The sequence below is a fragment of the Apis florea genome, unplaced genomic scaffold (genome assembly GCF_048593485.1).
Source record: "Apis florea isolate Af1SG1 unplaced genomic scaffold, ASM4859348v1 contig_3325_pilon, whole genome shotgun sequence".
Lineage (NCBI taxonomy): Eukaryota > Metazoa > Arthropoda > Insecta > Hymenoptera > Apidae > Apis > Apis florea.
Window position 1 is genome coordinate 315,825 of NW_028256738.1, and position 26,221 is coordinate 342,045.

At 40.9% G+C, this 26,221-nt stretch overlaps 1 protein-coding gene and 2 long non-coding RNA genes across 5 annotated transcripts in view; 1 reads left to right on the forward strand and 2 right to left on the reverse strand.

Annotated features, from left to right (window-relative positions):
• Positions 1-26,221, reverse strand: part of LOC147657071 (uncharacterized) — a 125,921-nt gene that overhangs the window by 11,804 nt on the left and 87,896 nt on the right. The gene's annotated exons all lie outside the window — the stretch shown is intronic.
• On the forward strand, positions 307-25,045 carry Pi3K21B (phosphatidylinositol 3-kinase regulatory subunit alpha). The gene is made up of 14 exons (XM_086911536.1): positions 307-2,427; positions 2,994-4,942; positions 7,675-7,809; positions 10,385-10,667; positions 11,025-11,123; positions 14,160-14,345; positions 14,434-14,562; positions 14,698-14,905; positions 14,992-15,225; positions 15,330-15,654; positions 15,753-16,000; positions 16,107-16,283; positions 16,381-16,635; positions 16,770-25,045. Exons 2-14 carry the CDS (start codon positions 3,710-3,712, stop codon positions 17,044-17,046), a joined length of 3,789 nt encoding a protein of 1,262 aa, XP_086767662.1. The 5' UTR covers positions 307-2,427; positions 2,994-3,709; the 3' UTR covers positions 17,047-25,045.
• LOC147657073 (uncharacterized) lies at positions 6,898-10,390 on the reverse strand. The gene is made up of 2 exons (XR_015293151.1): positions 10,221-10,390; positions 6,898-10,053 (listed from the first exon to the last, which is right to left on the reverse strand). It is a non-coding gene; the product is annotated as an uncharacterized LOC147657073 (long non-coding RNA).

Sequence of the window (26,221 nt, forward strand, 5' to 3'; positions counted from 1 at the left end):
AGATGACAGATGAAATTCCGATAATCGTGACTCTATTCACGTTTTTTGATTGGTCATTTGTTGATCGTTTAATAAAAAAAAAAAAAAAAATCTTCATTCGCTCGAGGAAATGGCCGTTTCTATTTGATGTGAAGTCGAAAAACGAGACCCCCTGAGCGTGAGAAGCATGTAAGCCGAGCGTAAAAAATGGTCGGGGAATTTCCACGAAGCCGCTTCGATCGGCCGGTAAGCCCGGGGTTCCGATAGTCGCTACGTACGGAGATGGCTCGCATAAAGGCCACGGAAAGAGCCGAAACGAGGCGGAACAGACCGAAGTGTAACGCCGACGGTCGAGCACGAGCAACCCTCGGCAGGCTGCGACTGCTATGGCTATTGACCGAACTTGGCGGACCGGCCGGTCAGCTGTGCGCCGAGCCGCCGGAGATATTTTCTCTGGTAGGAAATCGTCCGTGTAGATGTATGATTCGCGGCCGGTGGCAACGGCAAAGAAAAGTCTATTGGAGAACGGAATCCAGTGTGTTGGACGGGATCTGTGGAAAAGTTAAAACGCTTCGACAAGGATCGGCGAAGGTGGAAAGACAGAAGAAACCTAGAGACAATATCGGACAGCTAGACAGAGACACTGTATCAAGTATCGTAATACGTGACCGGCGATCGTACGGAAAATTAATGGTGCTACTTAAAGCGATGTGTACTTGTTCAATAAATCGAAAACACCGATCTTAACGACTTGGGATTCAGTGAAAGCCAGTTGAAAGAAGTTGGAAATCTTCTCCGTATGCTTGTGAATAATTTAATAAACTTACTCGATGAAATGAGAGGACATTGGTGAAACAGAAAAAAGAACAGACCGGGGGAAAAAAAAAGAGAAAAGATAGAGAAGAGAAAAAGGGAAAGAAATTGAAGACTGGCCCACGGTTAGTCGGCACGTAGACCGGCTGTGTATGGCGAGCAGACGAAGTGAAGGAGAGAAATATAAGAGAGAGTAAAGGAACGAAACGTGAGAGAAAGAAACAATAGTGGCAAAGGTAGAAAAAGAGAGAAAAGAGTGAAGGAACGAACAGCGGTTGAGAAAGAAAGAGAGAAAGAGAGAGAAAGAGAGAGAGAGAGAGAGAGAGAGAGAGAAAGAGGAGTATCGCGAAGGAAAGAGGCAGATGTATAGATAGGTGTCGTGCACATACATGCAGAAAGTGACGTGTGTGCCGTCGTCGTGTGTGCAGGTGTGCGCGTGGTGCAGGCTGCCGGTGCAAAAAGTGCAGTGCCCAGTGGACTTTTCCATCTCGTGCGTGCGCTGTTTCTACGAGTAGGCACGTATATATGCCGGTGTTCCGATGTAGACTGATCGGAGAACGAATAATACGGTAAGAGAGTTTGATATCATCGTTTTCTACGCCGGTTATACTCGATTAACAAAAGATTAAGTTCGTTTAAAGATTAAGTGCATCGAAGTTTTTTAGGATGAAATCGAATTAGGAATGTGTCAATACACAAGAGGAATTGTAAAATTGGAAAGCAAGAATTTTGTAATATAATTTTGAAAAACCTATTTGATATATATCGTTTGAATAGAACGATCATCAACGAGAAAATTATATATATATATATATATATGTGTGTGTGTGTGTGTGTGTATAACGAGAAAAGAAACGGGGTAATAAGATCGTCCGTGACAAACTGCTTTACCGACAGATTCGTTGACTCGCTGTTGGTAAGATACCTCTATAGTGATCTATCGACGAGGAAGAACGGTGAGGCAGACCGAGGAGACGCAGCAGTCGCAGATTACTGGTGGTCGTGATAAGGGCAAGCGCGGATGTATTCCGTTTTGTGGATGTGATCGATGATATTTGCGCGGATCGTTTGAATTAATAAATCCACTTTATTATCTAAAGAACAAAAAAATATGGAAAGTTTCTTGATCAATTTTATCGTGATGATCGATTGTGAAATTTTTAAAAAAGAGTCGTCTGATTCCCGGGCAACGTTGTGTGACTTGATTGTGAACCTGTGAAATTAGACGAACACGTTTCCTTTACAAATGATTCTTCTGTTTGCCTGTTGTCTCAATTTGAGAGCTATTTTATCCAATCCGTCTTGAATTAACGCATACTATTAAGACGATAGACACAGGAGCCGGTTGTTTCATCGCAATTAACGACGGTGAAGGTTATGAAGATCCGGATCACTAACGTGCTTTTTTCACGCTCTCTATCTCTCTGTCTACAAAGAAGATTGTTTTTTAATTTCCAACGAGAGAATAGAGGTTATAGAAGAGAAGCCACACGAAACGAGCAACAGAAGAGGATAAACGTTAATAGACACGTTTGCTTGAGTAGGCACAGTAATCGAAGATCGAGGTGCGCGCATGTCGCTCGATCCACGACCGATTCGATCTGAAGCGTATAACAAACTTGTTCGACCGCATTGGTAAAATAATTCGATCTAATTGACGAAGGGAACCGCTTTAAGGTCACCTGGAATTGCTCTCTCGAATAACCCACGAGGTACTCTCTTCTCGTCTATACAGGCTCGCGGGACTACGTTGAAAATCGTTCGGTGTCGTTGCTTGACGAAACCGGTTTCGTTCGGCTCGGCGAATCTCGGCGTTTATACAAAGGTCGTGTGTGCGCGCACGAGAGAGAGTGGTAGGAGTGAGATTTATGAAAAACGAATTTACGCGAGGTCACACCCACGGTAGTGACTCTTTCTTCTCTCTCTCTCTCTCTCTCTCTCTCTCTCTCTCTCTCTTTTCTTTCTTTGTTCTGTTTTTTTTTTTTTATTTTCTCCTCCTTATCTGTCTTCCACGTTGTCCGTCTATTTCCATTTCAAGCATATTAATAATAAAGGACGAAATTGAGAATCGAATCACATCGTTGGATCACGTCACTTGAGAAGAGGTTACCCCATTGGAAATTCGACGGACCTTCTTTTTTTCCTCTACTCTCTTTATCTTTCTCCATGCTAATAACGAGTGGAATCTTTCCTTTTTAAAGATATCGACGTGTTTGGCGATAAGCTAACTAACTCGAATATGAAACGACACGTTTCTTCGTGGCTGATCGGCAATTAATAACGCGACGAACGCGATTGAACGAACGAAGCCGGTTTCAAGCAGTGTTTAGTGAATCCTTTTGAATAAAATAAAAGAAATCAAAGAAAATGATGTATTGTTGTTGGTCGTGAGAAAAAAAAACATACAGAGATCACAACGAATCACGATCTATTCTACTCTTGTCTCGAACGAATTCCCAATCTTGGAATCTTGGCATCTTGGCATCTTTTAGAAAAAGAAGAAAAAAAAAAGAAGAAAAAAGAAAAGCGTAACTTAAAATCGCTAGATCGTTGATGGCGACATGCGAGTAACCTTGCAACGCGAATCAATTGAAACAATTACGTTTTTAACACGCGAGAATCGAACGGTGGTGAATCAGTGGTATCCTGGAGGAGCGGAGGGAGCGGAAAGAAAGTAAGTAGAATAAGAAGAATCGGCCGCGACTGTTATATCGTGAGCTTGTTGTGTGTTCCGTAAAACGGAACCGAGAGTACTTCGGTTGACGAGGCGAAGGCGACGATGACGGGCGATCCGCGTCGATCGAGGGAGGCTCAGGACTCGCCGGAAAGTAACAACTTGAACTTAAAAGCCTCCGTGGAAGTGTTTAATAAAACCTAGTCGTGGCTGGAGTTTTGATGACCGTGATTGGCCTCAGCGATGAAGGGGGCGTCGAGTGCATCCGGTGCAGCAGCTGCGACCGCTGCTTCGCAGGTGCAGCCTGCGGTCGGCTTACACGGCAGGATACACGATCTCTTTAGCCCGATAACGGCGGCGAGCTGTGCGGACAAGGAGGAATACGAGAAGCTCGCCGAAACGAAAACCAGGACAGACAAGATCGAAGTATTGCCCAAGGGATACTCGAACGATGACACTAAGGCTAAGTCCACGGCCATGTCGCGGCTCCTAGCCGTTGATTCTGACAATTACATGCTCCGCAAAGGCGCCACTTCGGCCAATGGCGCCGTCGCCTCGACGTCCACCGTCCCCGCGATAGTGCCTGCAGCCTCTATATCGAATGCCTCCTCGATCGCACAAAATTTGCAACTACATCCCAGACAGATACCACCACCACGTAATTTTCACACAAAACTCGGTTTCAACAGCAATGGAACTTACAGTGATCTCGAAACCAGCATTGCGATCACGGCAAAAACTTGTACCAGCTCGATTAAAGCTATGCCCGTTAACGATCCTCCTCCATCATCGGAACCACACAATTCTAAAGGAAGTGCCGCGTTGCTTTTGCCTAAACGACAACATACCTCCGTTAATCAGCAACAACAAATTCACTCCGTTAATAATGCCGCTTCCTCGTCGTCGTCGTCCTCCTTTTGCCCCGTCGTCACTTCTGTAACTTCGACAAAGTTTCTAAATCTTCCTATAAGCCGGAAGCAACAATTTTCGAAACTATCTTTGATTGCGGATCAATTCCGATCGAATCCAACGTCGAAAAGCATTTCGAAGGAATTGCTTGAAAATGCAGAGGAATTTTCGCATCTATGGCCGAGCGGGTTATTTCCTTGCGCGAGAACAGTATCATTTCATCAGTATCTGTGCTCGTGCAATGATTTTTCGCAACAACAGAACAGTGAATCGTCGATAAATGGTAATGCTTACGATGTAGTGGCAGAGGAGAGCGTCTATTCGAATTCAATCGGTCATGAGGGCTTTGGTGGCGATAGCGGACAGCGTGCCCTTGACAAGGGCACTGGAGCCGGCCGCGAACCGGCTACTATGCGTAATCTATGTTGCTGCATGTGCGGTTCTCTATGTCCTCCAGAGTGCCATGCGTGCTTCCACGTGGTCTGCTCGGAATACAGCGGGCAGCACCTCTGCCAATGGAGTAGCAAGGGTCACGCGCTACCGGGCCAGGTTCTCGACAAGGACAAGGTCAGTAAAATCATCCGTTTTTGTTATTTTTGATTATTATTATTATTATTATTATTATTATTACATGCTCTTTTTCTTTCTTTCGTTTTTACATGTTCTTTTTTTTCTTTCTTGTCAACACGTGATAGACATCACTGATAAACTGATTGAAGAATCGTTGCTCTTATCTTCGAATACACATTGAATCATTCTTTTTTCTTTCTTTCTTTCTTTCTTTCTTTTTAATATATAAGTTTAATCCATCTGCCATTTAAAATAGAAAGTTAAGAAATTAAAGGCTTCGTTTTTTTCTCGTTAGTTTCTCCATGAAAAGAATCGAGAAAATTTAATTTAAAATTATTTGAAAATAAGTTTCTTTTAGTTCGATATCTAATTTTGATTTTCTTTGTCGCGCATTTTTATTAAATGCTGAATTTCGATTTAAGTCTTTTGATCAGCAAACGATTCTGTTTACAGTCAAAGTTCAGGTTTACAATTACGACACCGATTTTGCCTAGTTCTCGACATGAGTAAGGTCACGTTGGCGATTTAATCGATTTATTCTAAAATTAAAATTGTAGCGTTATAAATCAACGAAAATTTGCTCGCAAAATTAATTTTATCTTATTTCAAGCAAATATATAAGAATGCTTTTGTTCTCATGGTGCACAGTAGCTGAAACCGACGATTTACAAGGAAAATTATTTACCATGCTCCTGTTACTCGCCTTCAGAGGTGAACCAACTGGTTCCACGTCCAATTTATCTCCGTATCTCTGTTTAATTTGCATAAATCGCAGACATATTCTCACCACGAGCATTGGAAGTCTGCTTCGAACGCATGTTTTCCCCTTTACCCACCTCTATTCGGAACATGACTTTGTACACAAACACTAGCCAGGTTTCGTTATCAGAGCGAAACCTATTCGAGATCTGATGGCGTAACGACCTAAATCGTAACATTGCTACTGTCTCTATATATTAAATTTCAAAAAAAAAAGAAAAAAAAAATCAAATCTTTGCTTAACACTGTATTCTCCATCTCGACTTCTTTTATCCGGTGATCCTCATCTCGATGAGCTAGATAGGTTATTAGAATTTTATCCACAATTATTCACAAAAGTTGAAAATTTCGAAATAAGATCAGATTTGATCTATGTATTATTTATAGAATAATACATACTTTCCGGCAATTTATGTTTACGAGTTCACGTGAACAGGAGGAATGGCAGCGTGCACGAATTTACATACACACGAGCGGGACAAGCATTCCTATGAACGACACGATGTCACGGCGTAGTAATTTTGCGAGCTAGCGCCAAACCCGTTGAATGATACATTCGCATCTCTGGTTTCAACCAACACACGTATCGTGTATTTCTAATTCAGTTTTCAAATTTACGCAATTCGACGGGCCTCGCTATCGTTTCTCATTTCTCATTCGATTATCACAAAGATTGCGAACGATGCGACAAAAGTAAAGGGATGAAAATAGTTCGGAGTAACGCTGTACGAACGTGTACGTAACGTGTGGAGCGTTAAAATGAATCGCGTGTATATTCGCAGGAGACATATTCCGAGTCTTATTTCGAGTGGGTGATACGCGGCCTTATCTCGCTCGTGTCGTCACGATCGTAGGCTTAAGGTTACGAGAGAAGGTTACGTTTTCTTTTTCCCTTGGTTTTTACGCTTTCGCTTTATCGGAGCATTCCCGATATCAGCCGTGTATGTACGTGCGCTCGGTCTTCTTTCTCGCCTCCTCGTCCTCTTTTTGTCGCGCTAGTGCTATCTAATCCGAGCTTCTGGTCGCGTGGTGGACGCGTTTGCAGCCACGCTCGCATCCGCCGACAGCATCCTCGCGAACGACGAGACAGAACAATAAACGATACGTTTCGATAATGTAGTTTTTCATTGGAAATTTATCAAGTAATAAGTTTTATTATTTTTTATTCGTGGTGAGAAAGAAAGATACAAGAAATATAAAAAAACAAATTTTTATTCATTAAGGTAACTTTATTTAATAGGAAACTAACGATAATAATGTAAAAAAAAAAATTTTTAATTTACGAATTTTGTTTTCAATTCATTCTAAAATTGAAAATAATACGCAGAAATGGATAATTTTAAATGAAATTAAATTTTTAATTTTTCTCGTATCGTAGAAGGAATAACAGATTTGTCATCTTGATTTATCTAATATATATTCGAAATTCGTAAATTTAACCATAGGGATCAGAGGTGTAAGAATTCTTGAATTCTTATGTCTGATCATAGCATGTATAAATCTACTTATTTACGTCAATGTTATTTCGTACGATGAGACATATATATATAGATTGCAGAATAAAAAAATATTCGTTTTAAGGTTAACGATTATCTTCACACGGATTGAAATACATTGACAATCTTTTTTCCACATTCTTATAGCCGACATTAACATTTGTGACTAGTGAAACAGCGATGGTTGGAATTTTTATGCAAGAACATTATTCATTCTATTTATATAAAAATTCTTCGTCGAAAAATTTTTTTTAAATGGCAAAGCGCGTCATTGGGATTTATCAGCGCGGAATTCGCGGCCAATGATTACCGGAAACCTTACGTAATTTTATTCGTGAGAAAGCCGATTAATTATATCTACGAATATTCGTCGTGGACCATATGCGCGTGAATCTCTCGCGACTTAATGTCCGATTTACTATTGAATTTTTGCTATTTAAAAGATTGACCTGTGTCACGTCTCTTTTATAACAGCCCGTGAGCGAGTGGACATCTTTAAACGTTGTCGAATGGATGGCTGCTCTAAATCTCTACCGCTATGCGGACGTCTTCAAGTCTAAGGATATCAAGGGGAGCGATCTTCCTTTCTTGGACCGGGATAAGTTGATGGTAAGTAAATTCTTTTCATTTCTTCTTCTTCTTCTTCTTCTTCTTCGTATTTAATTTCAATTTATTTATTTTTCGTTAAATTTTCGAACGTTTGTTAGTAGCTCGGTCGTAAATATTACAGGACGTTGAAAGCCGATAAAGTTTCTCGATGGAAAACGAAGGTAAAGGGAGTAGTCGGCCGCGAATATTTGTCTCGTTTTTTCTTGTTTCGAGGCAGGGAACCGTGTCGGGAGCGGAATCAGCCACGGTGGGAGATCGAAAATTCTTTGGCTAGTACTCAAAGGCGATGACCTCGACTCAAGAGTATCTGGACGACGTTTTCCTTGGCCCGTTGACCCTGTAATTGCCATGTAGCGTCTGCTCTATAGCACAGTCGATTCTTTATCGTGTCTTCCCCTCCCCTCTTCTTCTTCTTCATTTCTTGTTCTTCTTTTTTTTTTCTTTTTTCTTTTTTTATATCGTTTATCGATTATCGAAAGTACTTGACGAGTGCTTTCTCATTATCTCTGAATGACTTCACGAAGTAGACGAAACATCATTTCAATTTTATTTTCAATACACGGTATCTTTCTTTTCGACGAGTAGTAAAAGTAAAATGAGACAAATGACATGGATTGTATCTTTTCGTTTCTCTAATTTTTTCTTCGTTGCTTCATGATGAAATTTCGCAATTTTCGTTCCGTGCTCATCCAAAAGTCCGTTCTCTTAGGATTTCAACTCTCTCGGTGTCCTGGCAAGGATCTTTCGCAAATTTAGTCACGACGCGTTTCGTGTCCAAGCGAAAAGAATAAAAATACTCATCTGGCCAAGGCTTCTACGGGTGTAAATCGCATATTACCATGCTAATCGACTCGTAAATCGTCTGGAAGTGTCCTTTCGGCGCGAGAAATCGTCCGATTCCCATTCGCCTCGTCCTTCGCGTCGATATTCGAGCCTCGGCCGAAGGAAAACGCATTTCGACGGAACCTCGGCTACTTTAGAACAACTTTAAATCAATTCCTCTCTCGGCGGTTGCGCGTTGCATCGATATTCCGTGTTTTCGTTCGTTATTTAAATCCTTTCCTTTCTCGAAAGAAACAATTTTGTATTCTCGTGTCGAAAACGGACACAATTCGATTATCGAAAATACATTAGGGCCGTGTACCTATCTTCGTAACAGAAACGACACTCGGGTCTTCCTCCTTTCCAGACGACGGAGCGTAACGATTTAACGACTACCTCGCGCACCGCGTCTCGTATCTTCCGCCGGCAACGCTGAATAAACTCGGAGGATTGATGCGTCGCGTATAATTAACACTCAACGCCGAGTGTCAGCTTGATAAATTACGCATTACTTTGTGCCCCTTATCTCTCGTGCGTCGTGATTCCAACAAAAAAATCCTACTTTCTCTCTCTCTCTCTCTCTCTTCCCTCCCACTCTCTTTCTCTCTTTCTCTTTCCCTCCCACTCTCTCTCTCTCTCATCTCACGATATGCCCACTTTTTTGCCCCAGTGTCGAGACATTCGTAAATTATTTCTCGTCTCCGTCTGTCGTCGATTCATCCTTCGTGCCCACCATATCCCGGGAGATAACCTGGCACGGTGGCTGGACGCGAAACAAAATAATTACGCGTCAGATTTGACGGTCGCACGAACCCGTGGACCTCGTAATAATCACAGCGTTTTCGTGTATAACACGCGTGCACATCGATCCTTCTTCCCCGCCACTGGCACGCGTACGGTGCTAAGAATATCGTTTGGCCCAGTGCGACTCGTGGCGCCGGGGAAACACGTTCTTCTCGTCGCCACATTTTAAAATAGCCCGCGCGAGCGTATACTATACAATTCGGAGGAAAAATGCGTGCCAGTCACCCGTTGCCGGAAATGGCGCCTCACGCTTCAATCACGCACGATGCTCCTCGATCTCTCGCCGCGAGACGAATGGCGGCGTTTCTTTTTGCCACGGGATCAAGACTTGGTTAAAATTTTTATCGCCGTCGTATTACGTTGGAACGTGTCGTTCGTCGCGGTTATTACGTAAGTCTGTCACTAGGATATATAAACGGTTTTTCGAGTTGCATTATTGCATCGATTCGTTGTAAGGAAAGTATTGTTGTAGTATTGAAAATATTGGACGATGTTTTATCCTTTTATCGTTTTATCCTCGACGCAAAAACTCCTTTATCAGGAGTTGCATACAGTTAATATATATATCGTCGTGACACACGTGTATCCGACACCTGTTGACTCGCCAATCATCTTCGCCTGGAAAACGAGATTCTAGTTAAGAGAGAGAGAGAGAGAGAGACAAACGCGTATAAATTCTAGTCCCCTTCGTATTCTTTTTTTATTTTTCTCTTCTCTTTATACTTATTCGTATTACCGTTTCTCCCTTGCTTGTTTCTTACTTCAAATGCTAAATCAGATCGTACCTACGTTTCGAATCATAGCCATCGAAATAACGAGAAGATCTCTTGGAACAGCTTAACAATTTTACGAGGCGTTGATTTTAACCATGCTGTTCTAGGTGATGATTTCGGACATAACTCCGTTTAAACTTCGCAGACTACAATGTGTTGGTTTTTTTTGTTCGCAGAATATGGGCATCAAGGATGACTTCCACCAGAAGACCATCTTGGCTTGCATCGAGGAACTTTGTCAGACACCGGCCGTCGGTGCCACATTGTCGGTCTCCACGACCACGTTGAACGCGTCCTCCGCCAATGTGGCGAACGATGCGATCGTTGGTGGCAGCGGGTCCGTGGCCACCGGCAATTCGCCTCACACCCTTATGCCTCAGAGTTTCAGCGTGCTGGAGAAGTGCGATAAGTGCCATAAATACCTCAGGGGCCTCCTGCATCAAGGCTTTCTCTGTCTAGGTAAGCAATCGATGCCCTGATAATTCGCCGCATCAAGATAACGTTTCCTTAAAAAAAAAAAAAAAAAAATCTTGTTCCTTTTTCTCTCTTTCTTTTTTCTTTTCTTTTTTTTTTTTTTTTTTCGACGAACTTCTTATTAAAGCAACGTTCGTATATACGCTCCAAATTTCCCCCATATATATTCGAAGTTGAGAAACGCGATTATTTTAACGATATTATTAGATTTAGTTGTCTAACTTGTCTCGCTTATCATTCGATCGTCGATTAAAGTTTTGGGACACGGTTTAATCGTGTTTTGCTTCGTTTGCTCTACTTTTTATATAATCATGTCTTGTTTCTCTTTCCCTCTTTCGATAGATTGCGGTCTGGTAGCTCATAGGACGTGTACAGCGACGGGTTTACCCTCTAACTGCTTGCCGGTCGACTCGGAAAATCGTGCCCATAGATTTACACCAGGTAAGTGGCACAAAGAAGTTGTCGCGGTTTAAAACGCAGCACACTCGCGGTGGCGCGTTCAGTTTCGTAATGTGACATTGATACGGCTCGGCCGTAACACGCCCATTACTTCTTGGTTACGTTAATGGACCCAACACGGAAACAATTTAAAAATTCAGATGTCTTTTAGTCGACTATCCCGGATTGCATCAGAAACGTGTTCGCTGACGTTGGACGTTGCTTTGCAATCGCGCGCCAGAGTCGATTATGAAGTTTGAAGCAAGGACATTTGACGTGGCGCATTTACTAGTGTTGATCTAATATCTGAATAACTAAATATTCATGCGTCTTTCGAACGTTGGTGGCCGGAGCTGGAAGAGGATAGAAAATGTTATTTCATCGGTCACGTTCGCAGCTTCTTTTTCCTCTCCTCTTTCGCGCGTATTTTGGCTAGAGAACGGGAGAAGGATCGTCATCGTCGCCGCTCTCGAACTAACTCGAACGAACGCCTACGATACGCGAGCCGTATGATGGACGCATGTGCGTAACTGTTGGCGCGAACTGTAGACGGTCTTCTGAGAAATTCCACGGCTACTCTCGGAATCGTGATCGAGAGAACAGGACTGTATGATGGATAAAACCGTGCGAGCGGCACGAATCTCGCCACTCTCGTACACTCGCATACACGCCGGTATCATACCTCCTCGAGAGAGGTGCACACACTCGTTGGACGTCTCGTGCATGCGCGTTAGCCTTCCGATGTGCACCGAGAAGAGTAGTGGTGGTTTCATTAAGTTGTTGATCGCGTCGCGCGTTGTCAACGCGATGAGGCAGCCGTGCAACTGCTCTACACGAACGGAACAATCTGCGTAGTCGCGTTATTTATGAAATTCGCTCACGCAAAATACGATCTATAAAGGCGGTCGTTTCGTTAGAAACTGGTCGTGTTTTTTAAAAATTTGCAGGAGAGAGAGAAAAATCGCACATCGTCGTTCCATCGTGGCCGAACATGCAAGAATCGCGATCATCATTCCGGACCGGGACAATAAAAACATTTCCACGTACTCCTCGTAAAATTGGAACGTCCTCGTTTCGAATTGTATGGCGCCAGTCGCGATACCTCTCGCCGTTCCCCGATATCGCAGCTTTCCTTCGGGGACCCCGTGACCAGTCAACCGATCGTCGAGAACAGCCGTGACGAATATCGAATTTCCGTATTGACCTCTATCCAACCAACCCACCTTCGATTTATACTTATATATATATGTATGTATGTATGTATGTATGTATGTATGTATGTATGTATGTATGAATATCATCCCGCGCGTCTTTTTAATCCCAACTTTTCTCTCTCGTCGTGTCGTCTCGGCGTAGAGAAGAAGATACACGCCGCTCGTGAAGAAACAAAACGTCGTAGTCGTAAAAATAAATTTCTTTCTCCTCCTTTCCTCTCCTTCCTCTCCTCCTCGTGAAATTCTCTCGCTAACCTCCTACTTCGCCTTCTTCATCTCCTCCTCTCCTCTTCTGCTGCCTCATCCTTCTTTTCCTTCCGATCCCCTCCCCCCTCTCCATTTCTCTTTCTCTATTTCTCGATCTCTTTATAATGCATGCGTACACGCCTTTGATTGTACAAGTGGTGTATTGACGATAAGCCGCGCGGCTAGTTCGAAAATACGATCTCTCTACGCCGTGCTTCGAGTCGCATTCTCGAGAGAGCAGATAAGGAAAAACAGGATAGTCATCGAACAGAATAGTGGCCGACGCGTGGAGAGAGTGAGTGAGAGAGAGAGAGAGAGACTCGAGTCCGCCGAAATGGTGTTCGAAGGACGCGTAGAATCTGGTACCTGGCTTTTTCAACCACGCGAAAGATCAACATCGTGGAATTTTTCATCGAGGCAAGAAACGAGGTTACGTAATTTCAAAAGTGCGGGCGCGATTGTTTTTCCCGATCCGATCGGATTCGAAGAGAAAGAAATCACACGCGTTCCCTCCTGGCTTCTTTACGATTTTACGCGTCTCTCGCGTTTGTATGCCGAGCGTCTGGAATGCGTCTGTGAGATGTCAAGAATTTTTTTCTCCCCCAACATGTCCATAAAAACGGACGAATCTCTCGCAGATGCCGACTTCTCCTTCCCGCTGTTTCCAATTCCGCCGTACGTGTTCCTCCTCTTGGGAATGTTAATTCGACGCAGCCAATTAATTTCGACGCCACACGATTATTTCCCCGGTCGCGAGTGGGTCAACGGCTCGGCCGTGCACATCTTTTACGCACCGTGCACCTGTTCGCACGCGCCTCCTCTTTTCCTCCTCCTCCTCCTCCTCCTCTTCCCTTTGACACACGCGTTCAACCACGATTCGTACCGCTTTCGAGAGTTTCCGATTCTCCCTCGTCGAGAATTCTCTTCTCGATCCTTGTTTGATCCGTTCATGATCTCGATCTCTCGCCAGTCATCCACACGTCGTCCACGCGCCGTTTCATCGTTCCTTTTCCACGGCCTATCGACGCGGCGGCGGCGATGCTCGTGTTCGATTCTCGTATCATTTACAACCGAGGAGGTCACGCGACCGCTCGGTTGCGCGCAAACACCAGAAACACCGCATACGTACCGAACAAATGAAAGTTTTATTATCGGCCGCGCGTTGAAAAAAATTCCTACGCGGAGGCTCGGGCGAAAGAAGCGACTAACATAAGTCCTTAGGCTTAGAGGCCGTGGTAATAAATAGAACAGTGAAAGGTAGAACTTCGTGGTTCTTTTTTTTCCTCTTTCTCTTTTTTCCTTTCCTCGTTTCGATCGACGACACAATTTCATGGTGCTAAAAACTTATCAGCGAATAGAATATTTTAATTACCTTAAATAATACGTTGACATGCCCGCCCCTACGGCTAAGGATGTACTCGAGACGGTGAAAAGTAACCTTTTTTTTTTTTTTTTTTTTTTATATTATATATATATATATATATATATATATTTCTTCGTTACTCCGAATCGTATCGATTCCTCTCGAATATATAAGTGTAACATATAACATATAAGTGTAACAATTTCTCAATTGCAGTATTCGGTCTTGGCCTGTGCTCGCAATTCGACATCTCCTCGCGTCCAGCTCCATTGTTGGTGGAACGATGCACCAGTGCCTTGGAGGAGAAGGCATCCGAGGACAGCACGTTGGATCTGTACAAAGTCTATCACAGTAGTCCTCCTAACGAGCAAACCTTGGAATTGCGACAAAAATTGAACGAAGGTAAGTTTATATATTTATTTCTGGATTCCGTGCCGATGATAGAATAGATTTCACGTTAAATCACGTTCGATCCTCGATCTTTTTTCAGATGTGTGCAACGCTGATTTAAGTTCGTATAGTGCACAATGCGTAGCGGGCGTTTTGAAAAAGTTTCTTCGAGAATTGCCAGATCCTGTGATCCCTGTACAGTTTTACGATAGATTTATAGAAGCATCCAGTGAGTATTGTATATGTATAAACAAATATGTAAAATGCTTTGTATAATGCTTTGTGCAATAAATCATGAAGATTTACTCGCAAGCTGTGTATATCTTATATATCTATTTATACTTATATACTTTTTGATGTTTAGATATGAAGAACGACGAACAGTGTGCAGCACGTTTGGGACAGCTCGTCTCGGAACTTCCAGAACATCACCGTAGCACCTTGTTTCATTTGATGGCTCATTTTTGTCGGATCTGTCAATTGCAACACGGAAGGGGTTACATAGAACCCCCTACCATCCTTATACAAGTGCTGTGTCATATTTTCGTCAGACCACCTTGGGAAAGGATCGTGTAAGCACTTCTTAGATCGAAGTAATTCTGATATACTACTTCCTTCCTTCCAATTCTTCTTCCATGATGGATCGTTCGTTTTGCAGACAAATTGTTCACAATATAGAAGCTCATATACGAATAGTGGAGGTGTTGCTGTTACACGGTGATTGGAACGAGAGATTACCACAATTTGCAAGTCCACCGCAGTTACCGCCGCGAAAAGTTTCAAGGCCGCAGTTTCCAGTTTTAGATCCGTTCTCCGTTCTCGACGAGGACAATTCTATGGATCGAACAGTGTCAGTTTCAGAGAGCAAAGAGTCGCAACAGCAACCCCACAGGTAAACGACCTGTTTATTTTTATCCTGTACGAATGGCGTACTTCTGATTCTGAACTATATATATATATATATACTTTGCTGTATGTTCTCGTTTCGTTGAGAAGACCACGCACGCTTCAAGAGGCTGAATGGTATTGGGGAGACATCACTAGAGACGAGGTGAACGAGAAGATGATCGACTCGCCGGATGGTACTTTCTTGGTACGTGATGCGTCTTCTAAGGGTGGGGAGTACACACTGACATTGCGTAAAGGTGGGACCAACAAGCTTATCAAGATTTGTCAACGGAACGGAAAATACGGCTTCTCGGAGCCGTATAACTTTCATTCGGTTATCGAGCTGGTGGATCATTATAGGAATTGTTCTCTGGCGCAATATAATTCGACGCTAGATATTAAGCTATTGTATCCAGTATCTCGGTTTCAACAGGTAAAATTTTTTTCCTATAAAAAAATTTAAAGGCTTGGCTGCTTTAAAGATCCGATTTCCATCTATTTATTTTTCCTATGAATTTTATTTTGAACTAGGATGATGAAATTGCGAGTACAACAGATATGGCGAACGTTGCCCAAAAATACATCGAGCTTGACAAAGAGATAACCGATGCGTTGAAAGAATATAAAGACCTTTCGGAATTATACAATAGAACGTCTTTCGAAGTACAATTGAAACGACAAGCGTTAGAAGCTTTTTCCGAAGCTATCAAAATGTTCGAAGATCAAATGAAATTGCAAGAGAAATATCAGAAAGAAGCTCAACCGCACGAGATATCAACGTGAGTTTCAATTAATTAATTAATTAATTAATTAATTAATTAAGCTTCGTTTCGGTGCGTTTCAAATCGTTTGTATAAAATTTATTTTTTTTATTTACGCGTACAGATTAACCGACAATGCAGAATTGTTGAAACGAAGACTGAAATCTTTAGAAGATAGTAGAGAACAATTGGACGGTAGCTTGAAGGAGCAAATCGCTTATAACAGAACTTTAGAAAGAGAGATGCACAAATTGAAACCTGAACTCTTGCAACTTGTACGACAAAGGGATAAGCATTTAATGTGCGTACATTGATTTTTATAATCTATTCTCGTTCGAAAGTATTCACAGATTTCGAGATAACGAGATTTAACGTATCTATATCGTATTGTGTTACAGATGGTTGAAAAAAAATGGCATGAAGCAAAATAAGATAAGTCAACTCGTACTGAATCATTCGTTATCGAATCCTTTGTTGGGTCATTTGGCGTATGGGGAACTTCAAGAGATAGATCTCGAGGTTCATTCCGATGAAAAGACATGGCTTTATCTGGAATGTTCTCGTTCTGATGCTGATCGTATTCTTGCCGACAGGCCGGATGGTACTTTTCTTATTCGAACATCAAGAACTGGTCAATACGCACTTTCCATCATGTACGCATGTCACTTGTAATTTTCTCTCTCTCTCTCTCTCTCTCTCTCTCTCTCTCTCTCTCTCTCTCCAACTTCTTTCCCATTCATGATTTTATATAATTTATAGAAAAATAATTCCTCTAATAATGTTACAGGTGTAACGGTACAGTGAATCATTGCATAATATACGGTACCGAACGTGGTTTTGGATTCGCTGAACCGTACAACATCCACAAGAGTTTGAAACACTTGGTGCTACATTACGCTCAGAATTCTCTGGAAGAACACAATGAGAGTCTAAACACGACTCTAGCTTATCCGGCTTTCGCCTCGCCTGCGGCGTTATCAAAGTTACAAATGAAGATGCACACGCAAAACCAATTACAGTTAACACGTCCTCTTGAAAATCAACATTATATGACGCACACGTAATACCCGTGTGCCGATCAGTTACAAATATAGTTTACAAAGGTATTAGGAGATATACGTGTGCACGCAAGTTTACTTGGTATTTAATTACCAAGATTCGAAATCGAAAGTGAATGCGATGACGACAAATAATTTTTCGAAGAAGATTCTGCAAAATTTATATATATATATATATATTCGTTTAATCGGTATTTACGGTTATTAAGGAGAAACCAACACGCGATAATTGATCGTTCCATTTTTATATAGGCTGGAAGTAAATGACACTTCCTTGAACGAAGTACAGTGGTATTGATAATGAAGTGCGAAACATTGGTAGCGATAATAACCTCGGAAGCTGCTGTAGTACAGTAAGGTATACGTATGTTATATACGTATGTTACCGTGGCGCTGCAGCAATAGTTTTGGTCGACAGGATCGATGAAACATTTTACGCGCAAGATTTTACAATTTTCTCGAGGTCAACTGGTTTTGACGGATCTTGTCGACAAAACCAACGAAATCGATGCAAAAATTAACCGAGAGTGAAAATAGGTTTTTGCCGCCCATTTATTATTTTATATTCGTGATAGAGAAGAAACATTTGGAATTGTGTTTTCCGTTACATTTTCTTTTTTTTTTTTTTTCGAGATGCACTTATTATTCGATCGAATACGTCAGAGTTAATAGAGGCATATATCTAGTCTTATAGGCAAATTGATGGAAGAAACGAATAATAGAGCAGGACAGAAAACAATAAGTCTGACTAGGCTCAAACTACTCGCAACTTTCGATTGGTAATCAGGGTAGTTGCATTTCGTAAAAAAAAAAGGAAAAAAAAAAAAAAAAAAAAGAAAAAAAATTTGATACTAATGACTAAGATTGGATGGATGCATCCGTTCGTTCCGGAGCAAGCGGAAGTGAAACAATACATTTCTTCATAGACCGCTGTACTTCTGACTCCTTCGATATTTTTTTTTCTTTTTTCTGCGAATATTTCCCGAACCTCCGGTTTTTGTAACGCACGATACACGCGGTCGTCGTTTACATCGCGAATGTGATCGACAAGGTGTAAGATCTTTTCAACAGTGATACTAGGATATATTATTAGACGCATCGCAAACATAACGTAATCGAGCCTTTCGGATGCTTTACGGAACGTTTTTTGTAGTGATTTACAACAATATTAAAAAAAAAAAAAAAAAAAAAAAAAAAAATAGCATCTATCACCGTTGAACCGAAGAAGTCAACAACAAGAGGCTCGGACAATATCTCGATCAATATAATACTTCCTTTCGATTTAAACGTGCCCGCCGCGTTACTTTCGAACTTCATTACAACGAAAGAAAGAAGAAAAATTTACACGGATGCGCGGGAGCTTTTTTATATGTACGTTAGATTTCAAGTGCTGTGCCAGATCTGTGTAGGCTATTACTACGCGTGTCTAAGGCTAATACAATGGTGTGACTACTAAGAGAGTGTGAGAGTACGAGTGACAGAGAGGGAGAGCGAGAGGGGGAGAGGGAGATCATTTTTCGAGAAGTTAAACATATTGTCTGTGATTTCGGATTGCCGAGAAAGGAGATATATATAATATTATCTTGTCTATTATTTTTCATTCGCTTTTTACAATTTGCTTTTCTTCTTCTTCTTCTTCTTCTTCTTCTTCTATTATTACTTGTTCTTTTCCTTTAAGATTTACGAACCGTGTAATCGTACGATTCGATACACGCGTCGGTTTCGCGTCGGATATAGTATAATTATACATGGCGGACATCGTATGTGCAAAAAAGCTATTCGTGATTTTTTTAATTTTTTTTTTTTTTTTTTAATTACGTTCGATCCATCAGTACTTTTTTTTCGATACATCGCGTCGAAGTTTTACGTATCTCGTCGCGCTTCTTTCTCTTTCAACTCGAAGTATTTCCGTGTCCCTGAAAACGTGTTGCGAAACGTCGATTAATTTTGATTCTATCCGTTATTCTCGTCCTATCGAATATGGATAAAATCTGTGCACGCATAACGTGACGTTCTCGCAAACGTTAGACAGGATCGATCTCTTCTCGCCTTCAAAGACGTCAAAGCTTATCTCGTTTGAATGATCTCAAAGGTGGGGCAAACGAGGGTCTCGTCGGGTTGGGACGGTAACGAGAAGAATCGCGGAAAGGATCGGTCGCGATTGAATCGATACTCGAGAAATTTTACGTATTACATTGCGGTCCGGTAATCGTAAAAGTGTATCGAGGACGATTCGCGCGTACGCAGATTCCTCGACTTGTAGCGGTCACTTGAGTCGAAACGACGATTCTTCCCGTTCCTGCTCTTTCCTGCTCCAGATCCTTTTTCGCGATCCACCGTATAGTCAAAAGGAAATTAAAAATCGTGCAAATAAATCGAGCGAGAAACAAGTTCAAGTTTTTGAAAGAGTCGAAAGCGGGGCGACGATTTTTTTTTTTTTTTTTTTAATCTTCTTTTATTTTTCTTCCGTTTGTTTGTTGCGCGCAGTATAGGATGACGAATTTCGACGAATAGGGCAAGAATTGTGGGCAGAGATACTAGAAAGATACTAGAAAGGGAAAAAGATTACAGAAGGAAAGAAAGGCTCGTTGCTCATCCTAAAAAGCTTCGAATTACAATAGATTTAGGTAGTTTAGGTTTTTTATACGAAAGAAAGAAAAAAAAAAGAGGAAATTAAGTGCCCTGGCGCTGATAGGCTTATATATTAGATTCAATGGTGTCCAATCGCGTGCAGGTGCAATATTCGATCGTTGTTCAACGATCGTGTTGCCACCGGATCGTTCTTGCTCCCCGGATGTTTCGATCGATGCAAATTATTTAAATGTTTGTTTCCGAAAATCGATTGTTCTCTTTGCAGATTTCAATCTATTATTCTATAGTTGAACGTGTTTCCTTTTCGATTTTAACGTTGCTTTCGATGATTGCCATTTTGCCATGAAAAGAAAATATAAATAAATAAGATAGGGGGAGGATTCGAGGAAAGATTTTATTATTAATGGGAAGAAGAAAAGAGCTACGTTAGAATCGATGATTGAAATAATTATGCCGCGTGCAATTACATTTTCATTTTCAGATTGAAAATGTTTAAAATGGTAAAGAGAACAACGATATTTTGCGAATTAATAATTAATGAGAGCGGAATAGTCGGAGGTGTTCGATTCGGTGACGAAAGTGTGACTTTTACGTTATAATCAGCTGTAATTTGCGACGAGTTCGAGATCCCGATTGAAATCTTGAAATAGAAATAAATACGTATAGAGATTTTCGAAACTCATTATCACTCCTTTTTCTAGATGGTTCTCAAGTTTGAGAGAGAACACAGTCCCGCTTCTTTTTTTTTTTTTTCTATCGCGATCCATTGGATTTCTCGATCGCGACTCGATCTCGTCGTCCTTTTTCAGAAGCAAATACACACAAGCAAAATATACGACCATATACACGACCATCGTACATACATTATCAAATACATACACACACACACACACACACACACACACACACACACACACACACCTTCATATACACACAACATACATACACACGTGTATCGCATGCACGCAAATGCATGAATCGTGTGCGTGAAATTTAAACGATGAATTTAGAAGTAGACAGAGAGAGAGAGAAAGAGAGAGAGAGAAATAAGAAAAGAAAAAAATTAATAAAAAAATAAATGAAAGAAAGAATAAACGAAATACATTCGTTGACGAAAGAATATATGACGTGGAAGTGATGACGAAAAAAAAGGAAAATGAAGGAAAAGAAAATGGAAAAAAATATATGAACATATATATATATATATATATCTATATATTTTTACTTACTTTGAAAACAAACCTTTAATTAATTATTTATAATATATTCGTGCGTATGTTGTATACATATATATATATATACATACATATATTATATCGTAGCATCGTGATGTACCCTGTTCGAAGCTACGCAAACCTTGACGATCGCGTTTCCCACGAGGGGGAAAGCGCATATCGTGTGGGACGCGAGATCTCCAAGGCTCGTGCGTTCTCGAATATTTGTCGATGGAACGGAAAAAAAAAAAAAAAAAAAAAAAAAAAAAAAAAAAAACGTGTACGCGCGCATACGAATTTACAAATTTCCAAGGGAAAGACTACAATCGAATCTTTTTCTTTCTTTTTTTTCTTTTTTTTTTTTTTTCTTCTTCTTTAAATAACAACGTACGTGTTACAGCGGTACGCGATCAAATTCGAAAGACGTTACTATTTTTACGATCGCGTATCGAAGGGTGTGTAACCTCACGTCGACAAATCAATTTTAACGCGCTCGTTTTTGATCTTTTTATTCTTTTTCGTGTGCGCGTGTTCACGTTTCGATAGGTTGGTATCGCAGGCGGTTTATATTGTTTCGAGCATCGATGGAGGCTCGAAGAAAGAAGTGGAGGAAAAAGTACACGTGGTGCTCGCACGCGTGCTAATTAAAACTTAAAAACTTGGGGCGAATCAAGTTCAACGAATGTATTTTCACGTTACGGTTAGAGAACGGAATAGGGGACGAATTACGAGAAAATAAATATGTCCAGACGTATCGAGTTTTCCAAATCTGACACACACACACACACACACATATATATATATATATACAAACGTATACACAAGAAAGTAAAACACAGTTTGGAACTATAATGAATGAAACGAAGCAAGACTAAATCATTCCAGTAGTATCGATCGTTGGACTTGATTCGCTTCGCTCGTTTAAACTCGTTCGTTGGAACGGGATCATATACATACGATCGATTCGAGTACGGATTTTTTACGATCTCGTGGATGATCGACCGTGAGAGGTTCGATCTCTCGCGGTATTCTTTTGTATTTTTCGAAAAGGGGACGACGAGTCCCTGTTTGAGATTTTATGGCATAATAAAAAAAAAAAAAAAAAAAAAGAAAAAAGCTGTTGTCCGATGTAAAACACGTGTTGTCACATCACGATGTGTATATAAATATATCGGAGCTATGGTGGTGAGGCTCTTTTATACAAAAATGGAGGGGAGAAAGAAATGGAAAGGAGAAGGGAGGATATGACTTGGAAATTGGCGTGGACTTCTCGGCGGGACCGATCCAACAGTTTCTTTCACGAGCCAGCAGAACGGTTTATCTCTAAAATTACACTTGTTCGGTCTGATGATCCTTGAGCCGATCGATATTCTTTTTTTTACATGTTTAACAACCAGCGTGTCGATCGCTGAGTCTCCTCGAATCGACGAAATCAATTTCAAAGAACCAAAAGAAACTCGAAGCGAGGAGGATTCAGAGAATTCTCGGATCGACTCGGCGAGGCTCAGACTTTTGTCGCTGTTCGATGAGCGTTGTTTGGTGGATTATTTAACGAGATCGATTGTGAGAGAGAGACAAGAATCAATCTTACGAACGCGTTTCGAAGAATTGAAGAATTCAAGGGACAGGAGAATTTTAAGTAGATCGGGGAAAAAAAGAAAAAAAAAAAAAAGAAAAAACGAAGCGAAGAAGAGAAGAAACGGAGCGACGAGAGAAGATAACGTGTAAAAGTTGCCTTAGCTTTTCTACAAGTTGAATATGTGCAGAATGCGAGAGAAACAATGGAAGAGAGAAAGAGAGGGAGAGAATGAGAGAGGTGGAAGATAAGAAAGGGCGCGTGCAAGAAAGAAAGAAAGAAAGAAAGAGGAAAGAAAGTTGCAAGAAAGTTGAGGAAAAAAAGAGAGACGAGATAAATATTTCGTAACGGTGTTACTTGTCGATCGATGCAGATATTTTGCGACGAAAAAGAAAGGAGTGATTGATTCTACTAAAGGTTATTCACGACATTTCTCACCACGAAGAGGAGAAGAGCCTTTGCGAAAAAATAAATTTTCTGCGAAACATTGATAATCAAATCGTATCGATAACACTTATCGTAATCGAAACTGCAATTTGTAATACATAAAAATAGCGATTCCTGTAATAGTAATTGCGTGCGCCGATTTTCGCGACACTTTGTAAACTCGTATAGAGGAAGGTAAACAGTTTCTCTAGACGCTCGTGGACACTCTTTTTCTAATATTTGCAGCAATATGTATAAAATATACTTATATAATTACTTGGCGGTTTAGCTACGGGCAAAACTCTCAGGTTCCAGTTAACTAAACGAGATATTTAAACTACTTAACGAATTAATTGTAAACGGAGAAACGAGTAATTTAAGCGTTACGATACGTCCTTTTATGGAGAAACCAATGAAACATGGATTTCGATTCCTCTCTTTTGTCAATGCTAACGATTTAAGTAGTGACAACAAGCCAATAGGAAATAGATAATTAGAGAAAGATTGGGGGATCGCCGTAGACCAATATATTGTTAACTTACTAAGCGTAACGAATTAATTGTAAAAAAAAAAAAAAAAATGGAGTTTCTCTTGAAGCCTCTTTGCCAGAAATGGCTAATTGTAAGATCGAGAAAGAAACGAGATTAAAACGAGAATGACAACTCTCCGAGTGTAGAGAAAGCGTGTATGTTCGAAAGAAGATGAGAGAAAGAGAGTGAGAGTGAGAGAGAGAGAGAGAGAGAGAGAGAGAGAGAGAGAGAGAGAATGAATCGTACAAAATTACAAGAGAGTCGTGTAACGATCTTTGCAATTTCCCTTTGTCTCTGCGTCCAAATTTAGAAAGAGGAATAGATGAGAGAGAATTCGTTGATCGTGTTACTTATATTAATAAGTAAAAGCAAATATCTTCGTTTGCCATTGTTCGACGAATCGAACGAAATTACGCGCAATTGGGCGGTTATTTTGTAACAAAATATATTTTTTTTTTTCCCCATTCACGATTCTGACGAAAAAAAAAAAAAAAAAATAAAGACGAAGATATAAAATCGAAGATGATTCATCGGAATAATGTTGCTGCTCATTTTATTCGTAACAATGTAAAAACGTATTCTTGGCGTGTGTTGCGATCTTCGAGGAATTGGCGTATTCTCCATTCTCATACGTATTATGCAGAAACTCTCGAGGACAATGTTCGCCGAATAAAATATTGGCCCAACTTTGATCTCTTGCCAGTCTAAGTAAAAAAAAGAAAAAAAAAGGGAGAGACGGAGAAAGAGAGAAAAAAAGTACAATATATCGACGGGGATATTTCGACCGTCTATACAAATACATCTACGAGTCGCGAGAGCACGGCTTCAAGGCGATTTCGCCCCTATTGATCGACCGTGTAAAAATAAAGGGAGAAAGAGGGGCTGGTCGCACGCGAAACCGTCTTAAAATCGTGTTCGACGGTCGACAGATTTCGTGTACGTCCATTTGGATCCTTGCCAGTCTTTTTCTTTCCTCGTTTTCTATGGTCGGGGAGGTATGGTATCGTGCGAGATGTAAATGTGTCGGTGGACATCGAGGCGCCTGGTATGCGAGTGTGTGATCGTGTGATGGATGGCGATAATCGCTGATCGTTAAACGAATCGATACAGCGAATGAATTCTATTTCGCGAATAGAATGCGTGAACAGGAAAGAGGAGTGAGGGAAAGAGTAGAAGAAGTCGAAACGGGGTGGGTTTGCAACATTTGGGGCGTGTTGGTGAGGGAGGGAGGGTATAACAAACAAACAAACAAACAAAAAAAAAAAAGAAAGAAAGAAAGAAAGCGGCAGAGAAGAAGTTATCGATACGCAATTATTACGTTATTAACGAATGTATGCTGTCCCACTGTGATAAAACTTTTTGTTTTTGCATGTAAAATATACTATTATTGTCATAAGTATATGAGACGATGGAAAAGAAAATAAAAGGAGAGAAAAAAAAAAAAAACGTGAAATCATATATTATAAAACGGTGCATATATATAGATGTATGCGCCGAGGCATGCGCGATCTTAGAACGATCTATGTATGTACCTATATATCTATATATGTGCAGGCACACACAGAGAACACCCACATGTACACAGAGGCATAAACACAGACAAACCGAGGCATACATATATTGTGATTGAGTGTGCACGCAATAAAAGTGTATACTACTACAAAGAATATACAAATTTTAATTATCGGACCCACCTGTTATCACGTACGATCGATGAATGGGAGAACGGATAAAGAAGACCGTTCAATGTTCCACGATTCGATGCAATTTCAATATAACGTATTCGATATTTTATCAAATTTACAAGAATTCTACATATTATTCTAATACATTATTCTGAATGTTCTCACGTTTCAAGAACACGTTGAAAAAAATAATTTCTTTTTACCATGTAAAATTATTTATACTTGCATACGATTAATATGTTTTATCGCCTTGGTATCCCGTGTTATTAATAACATTTTAATTTATTATTCTTCCTTTCCATGGATTCAACGGATGTGTTCAATGGATCTTATAAATGATTAACCTTTATAAATAATTGACTGTATCGAAACACGAGGCTCGTAAAATATCAAAAGATAGATGAATCGAGAAAATTTCCAGCTGTGCATACGAATTCGATTCGATTCGTTGTTCTGTATATCGACGATAACGAAAAAACGAAAAAATTAATTAAAACACGCAAACGGAGTTGCAAGGTATTACGGTATTATCCAATTCACCTGGAAGGATGAGGTGAAATAAATGAATTGGAAAGAAATCGGTGAGAATCGCGTGCCTCCGCTCGAAAGACATACCTGCCATATCCAACATTGTTGGATAGAAATCGCTACTGGTGACGCCGGTGGTGATTGTACGATGGTTGTGACGACTGTAGCAGCGGTGTAGGAGGTAGTGAGGAGGGTAATGGCGTCGGTAATGGTGGTTGTGGTGAATCTAGCCGGGGACGCTCGTGTCGGTGTAGCTAACGCGACGAAACAACGTTCCGATTGGCAGTGTGCATAGCGTAGCGAGCTTGCGCGCCGCATTGCACGGCTGCAGTCGAGTCATTATGCAGGTACTGGCTGTCACTTGTACTCACCGTAACCGCAGACCGACGTTGACTATCGTCGAGTTCTCTGTGCATCCGGCCTCTCCACGGTTTCGTCGCCCGATACAGCGGTAGACCGCTGAATATATTACATATGCTCGTTTAAACCTGATTTCTAGTGATGCACTCCCCAAGTGTCGGTGCTCTGACACTGATTCACGGAATTATCGCCTTCCTTTTCGTCGTTGCAGATATTTTGCAGATACATTTTTCTTCTTCTACACGGAATCCTATGACTGAAGACTCGCGT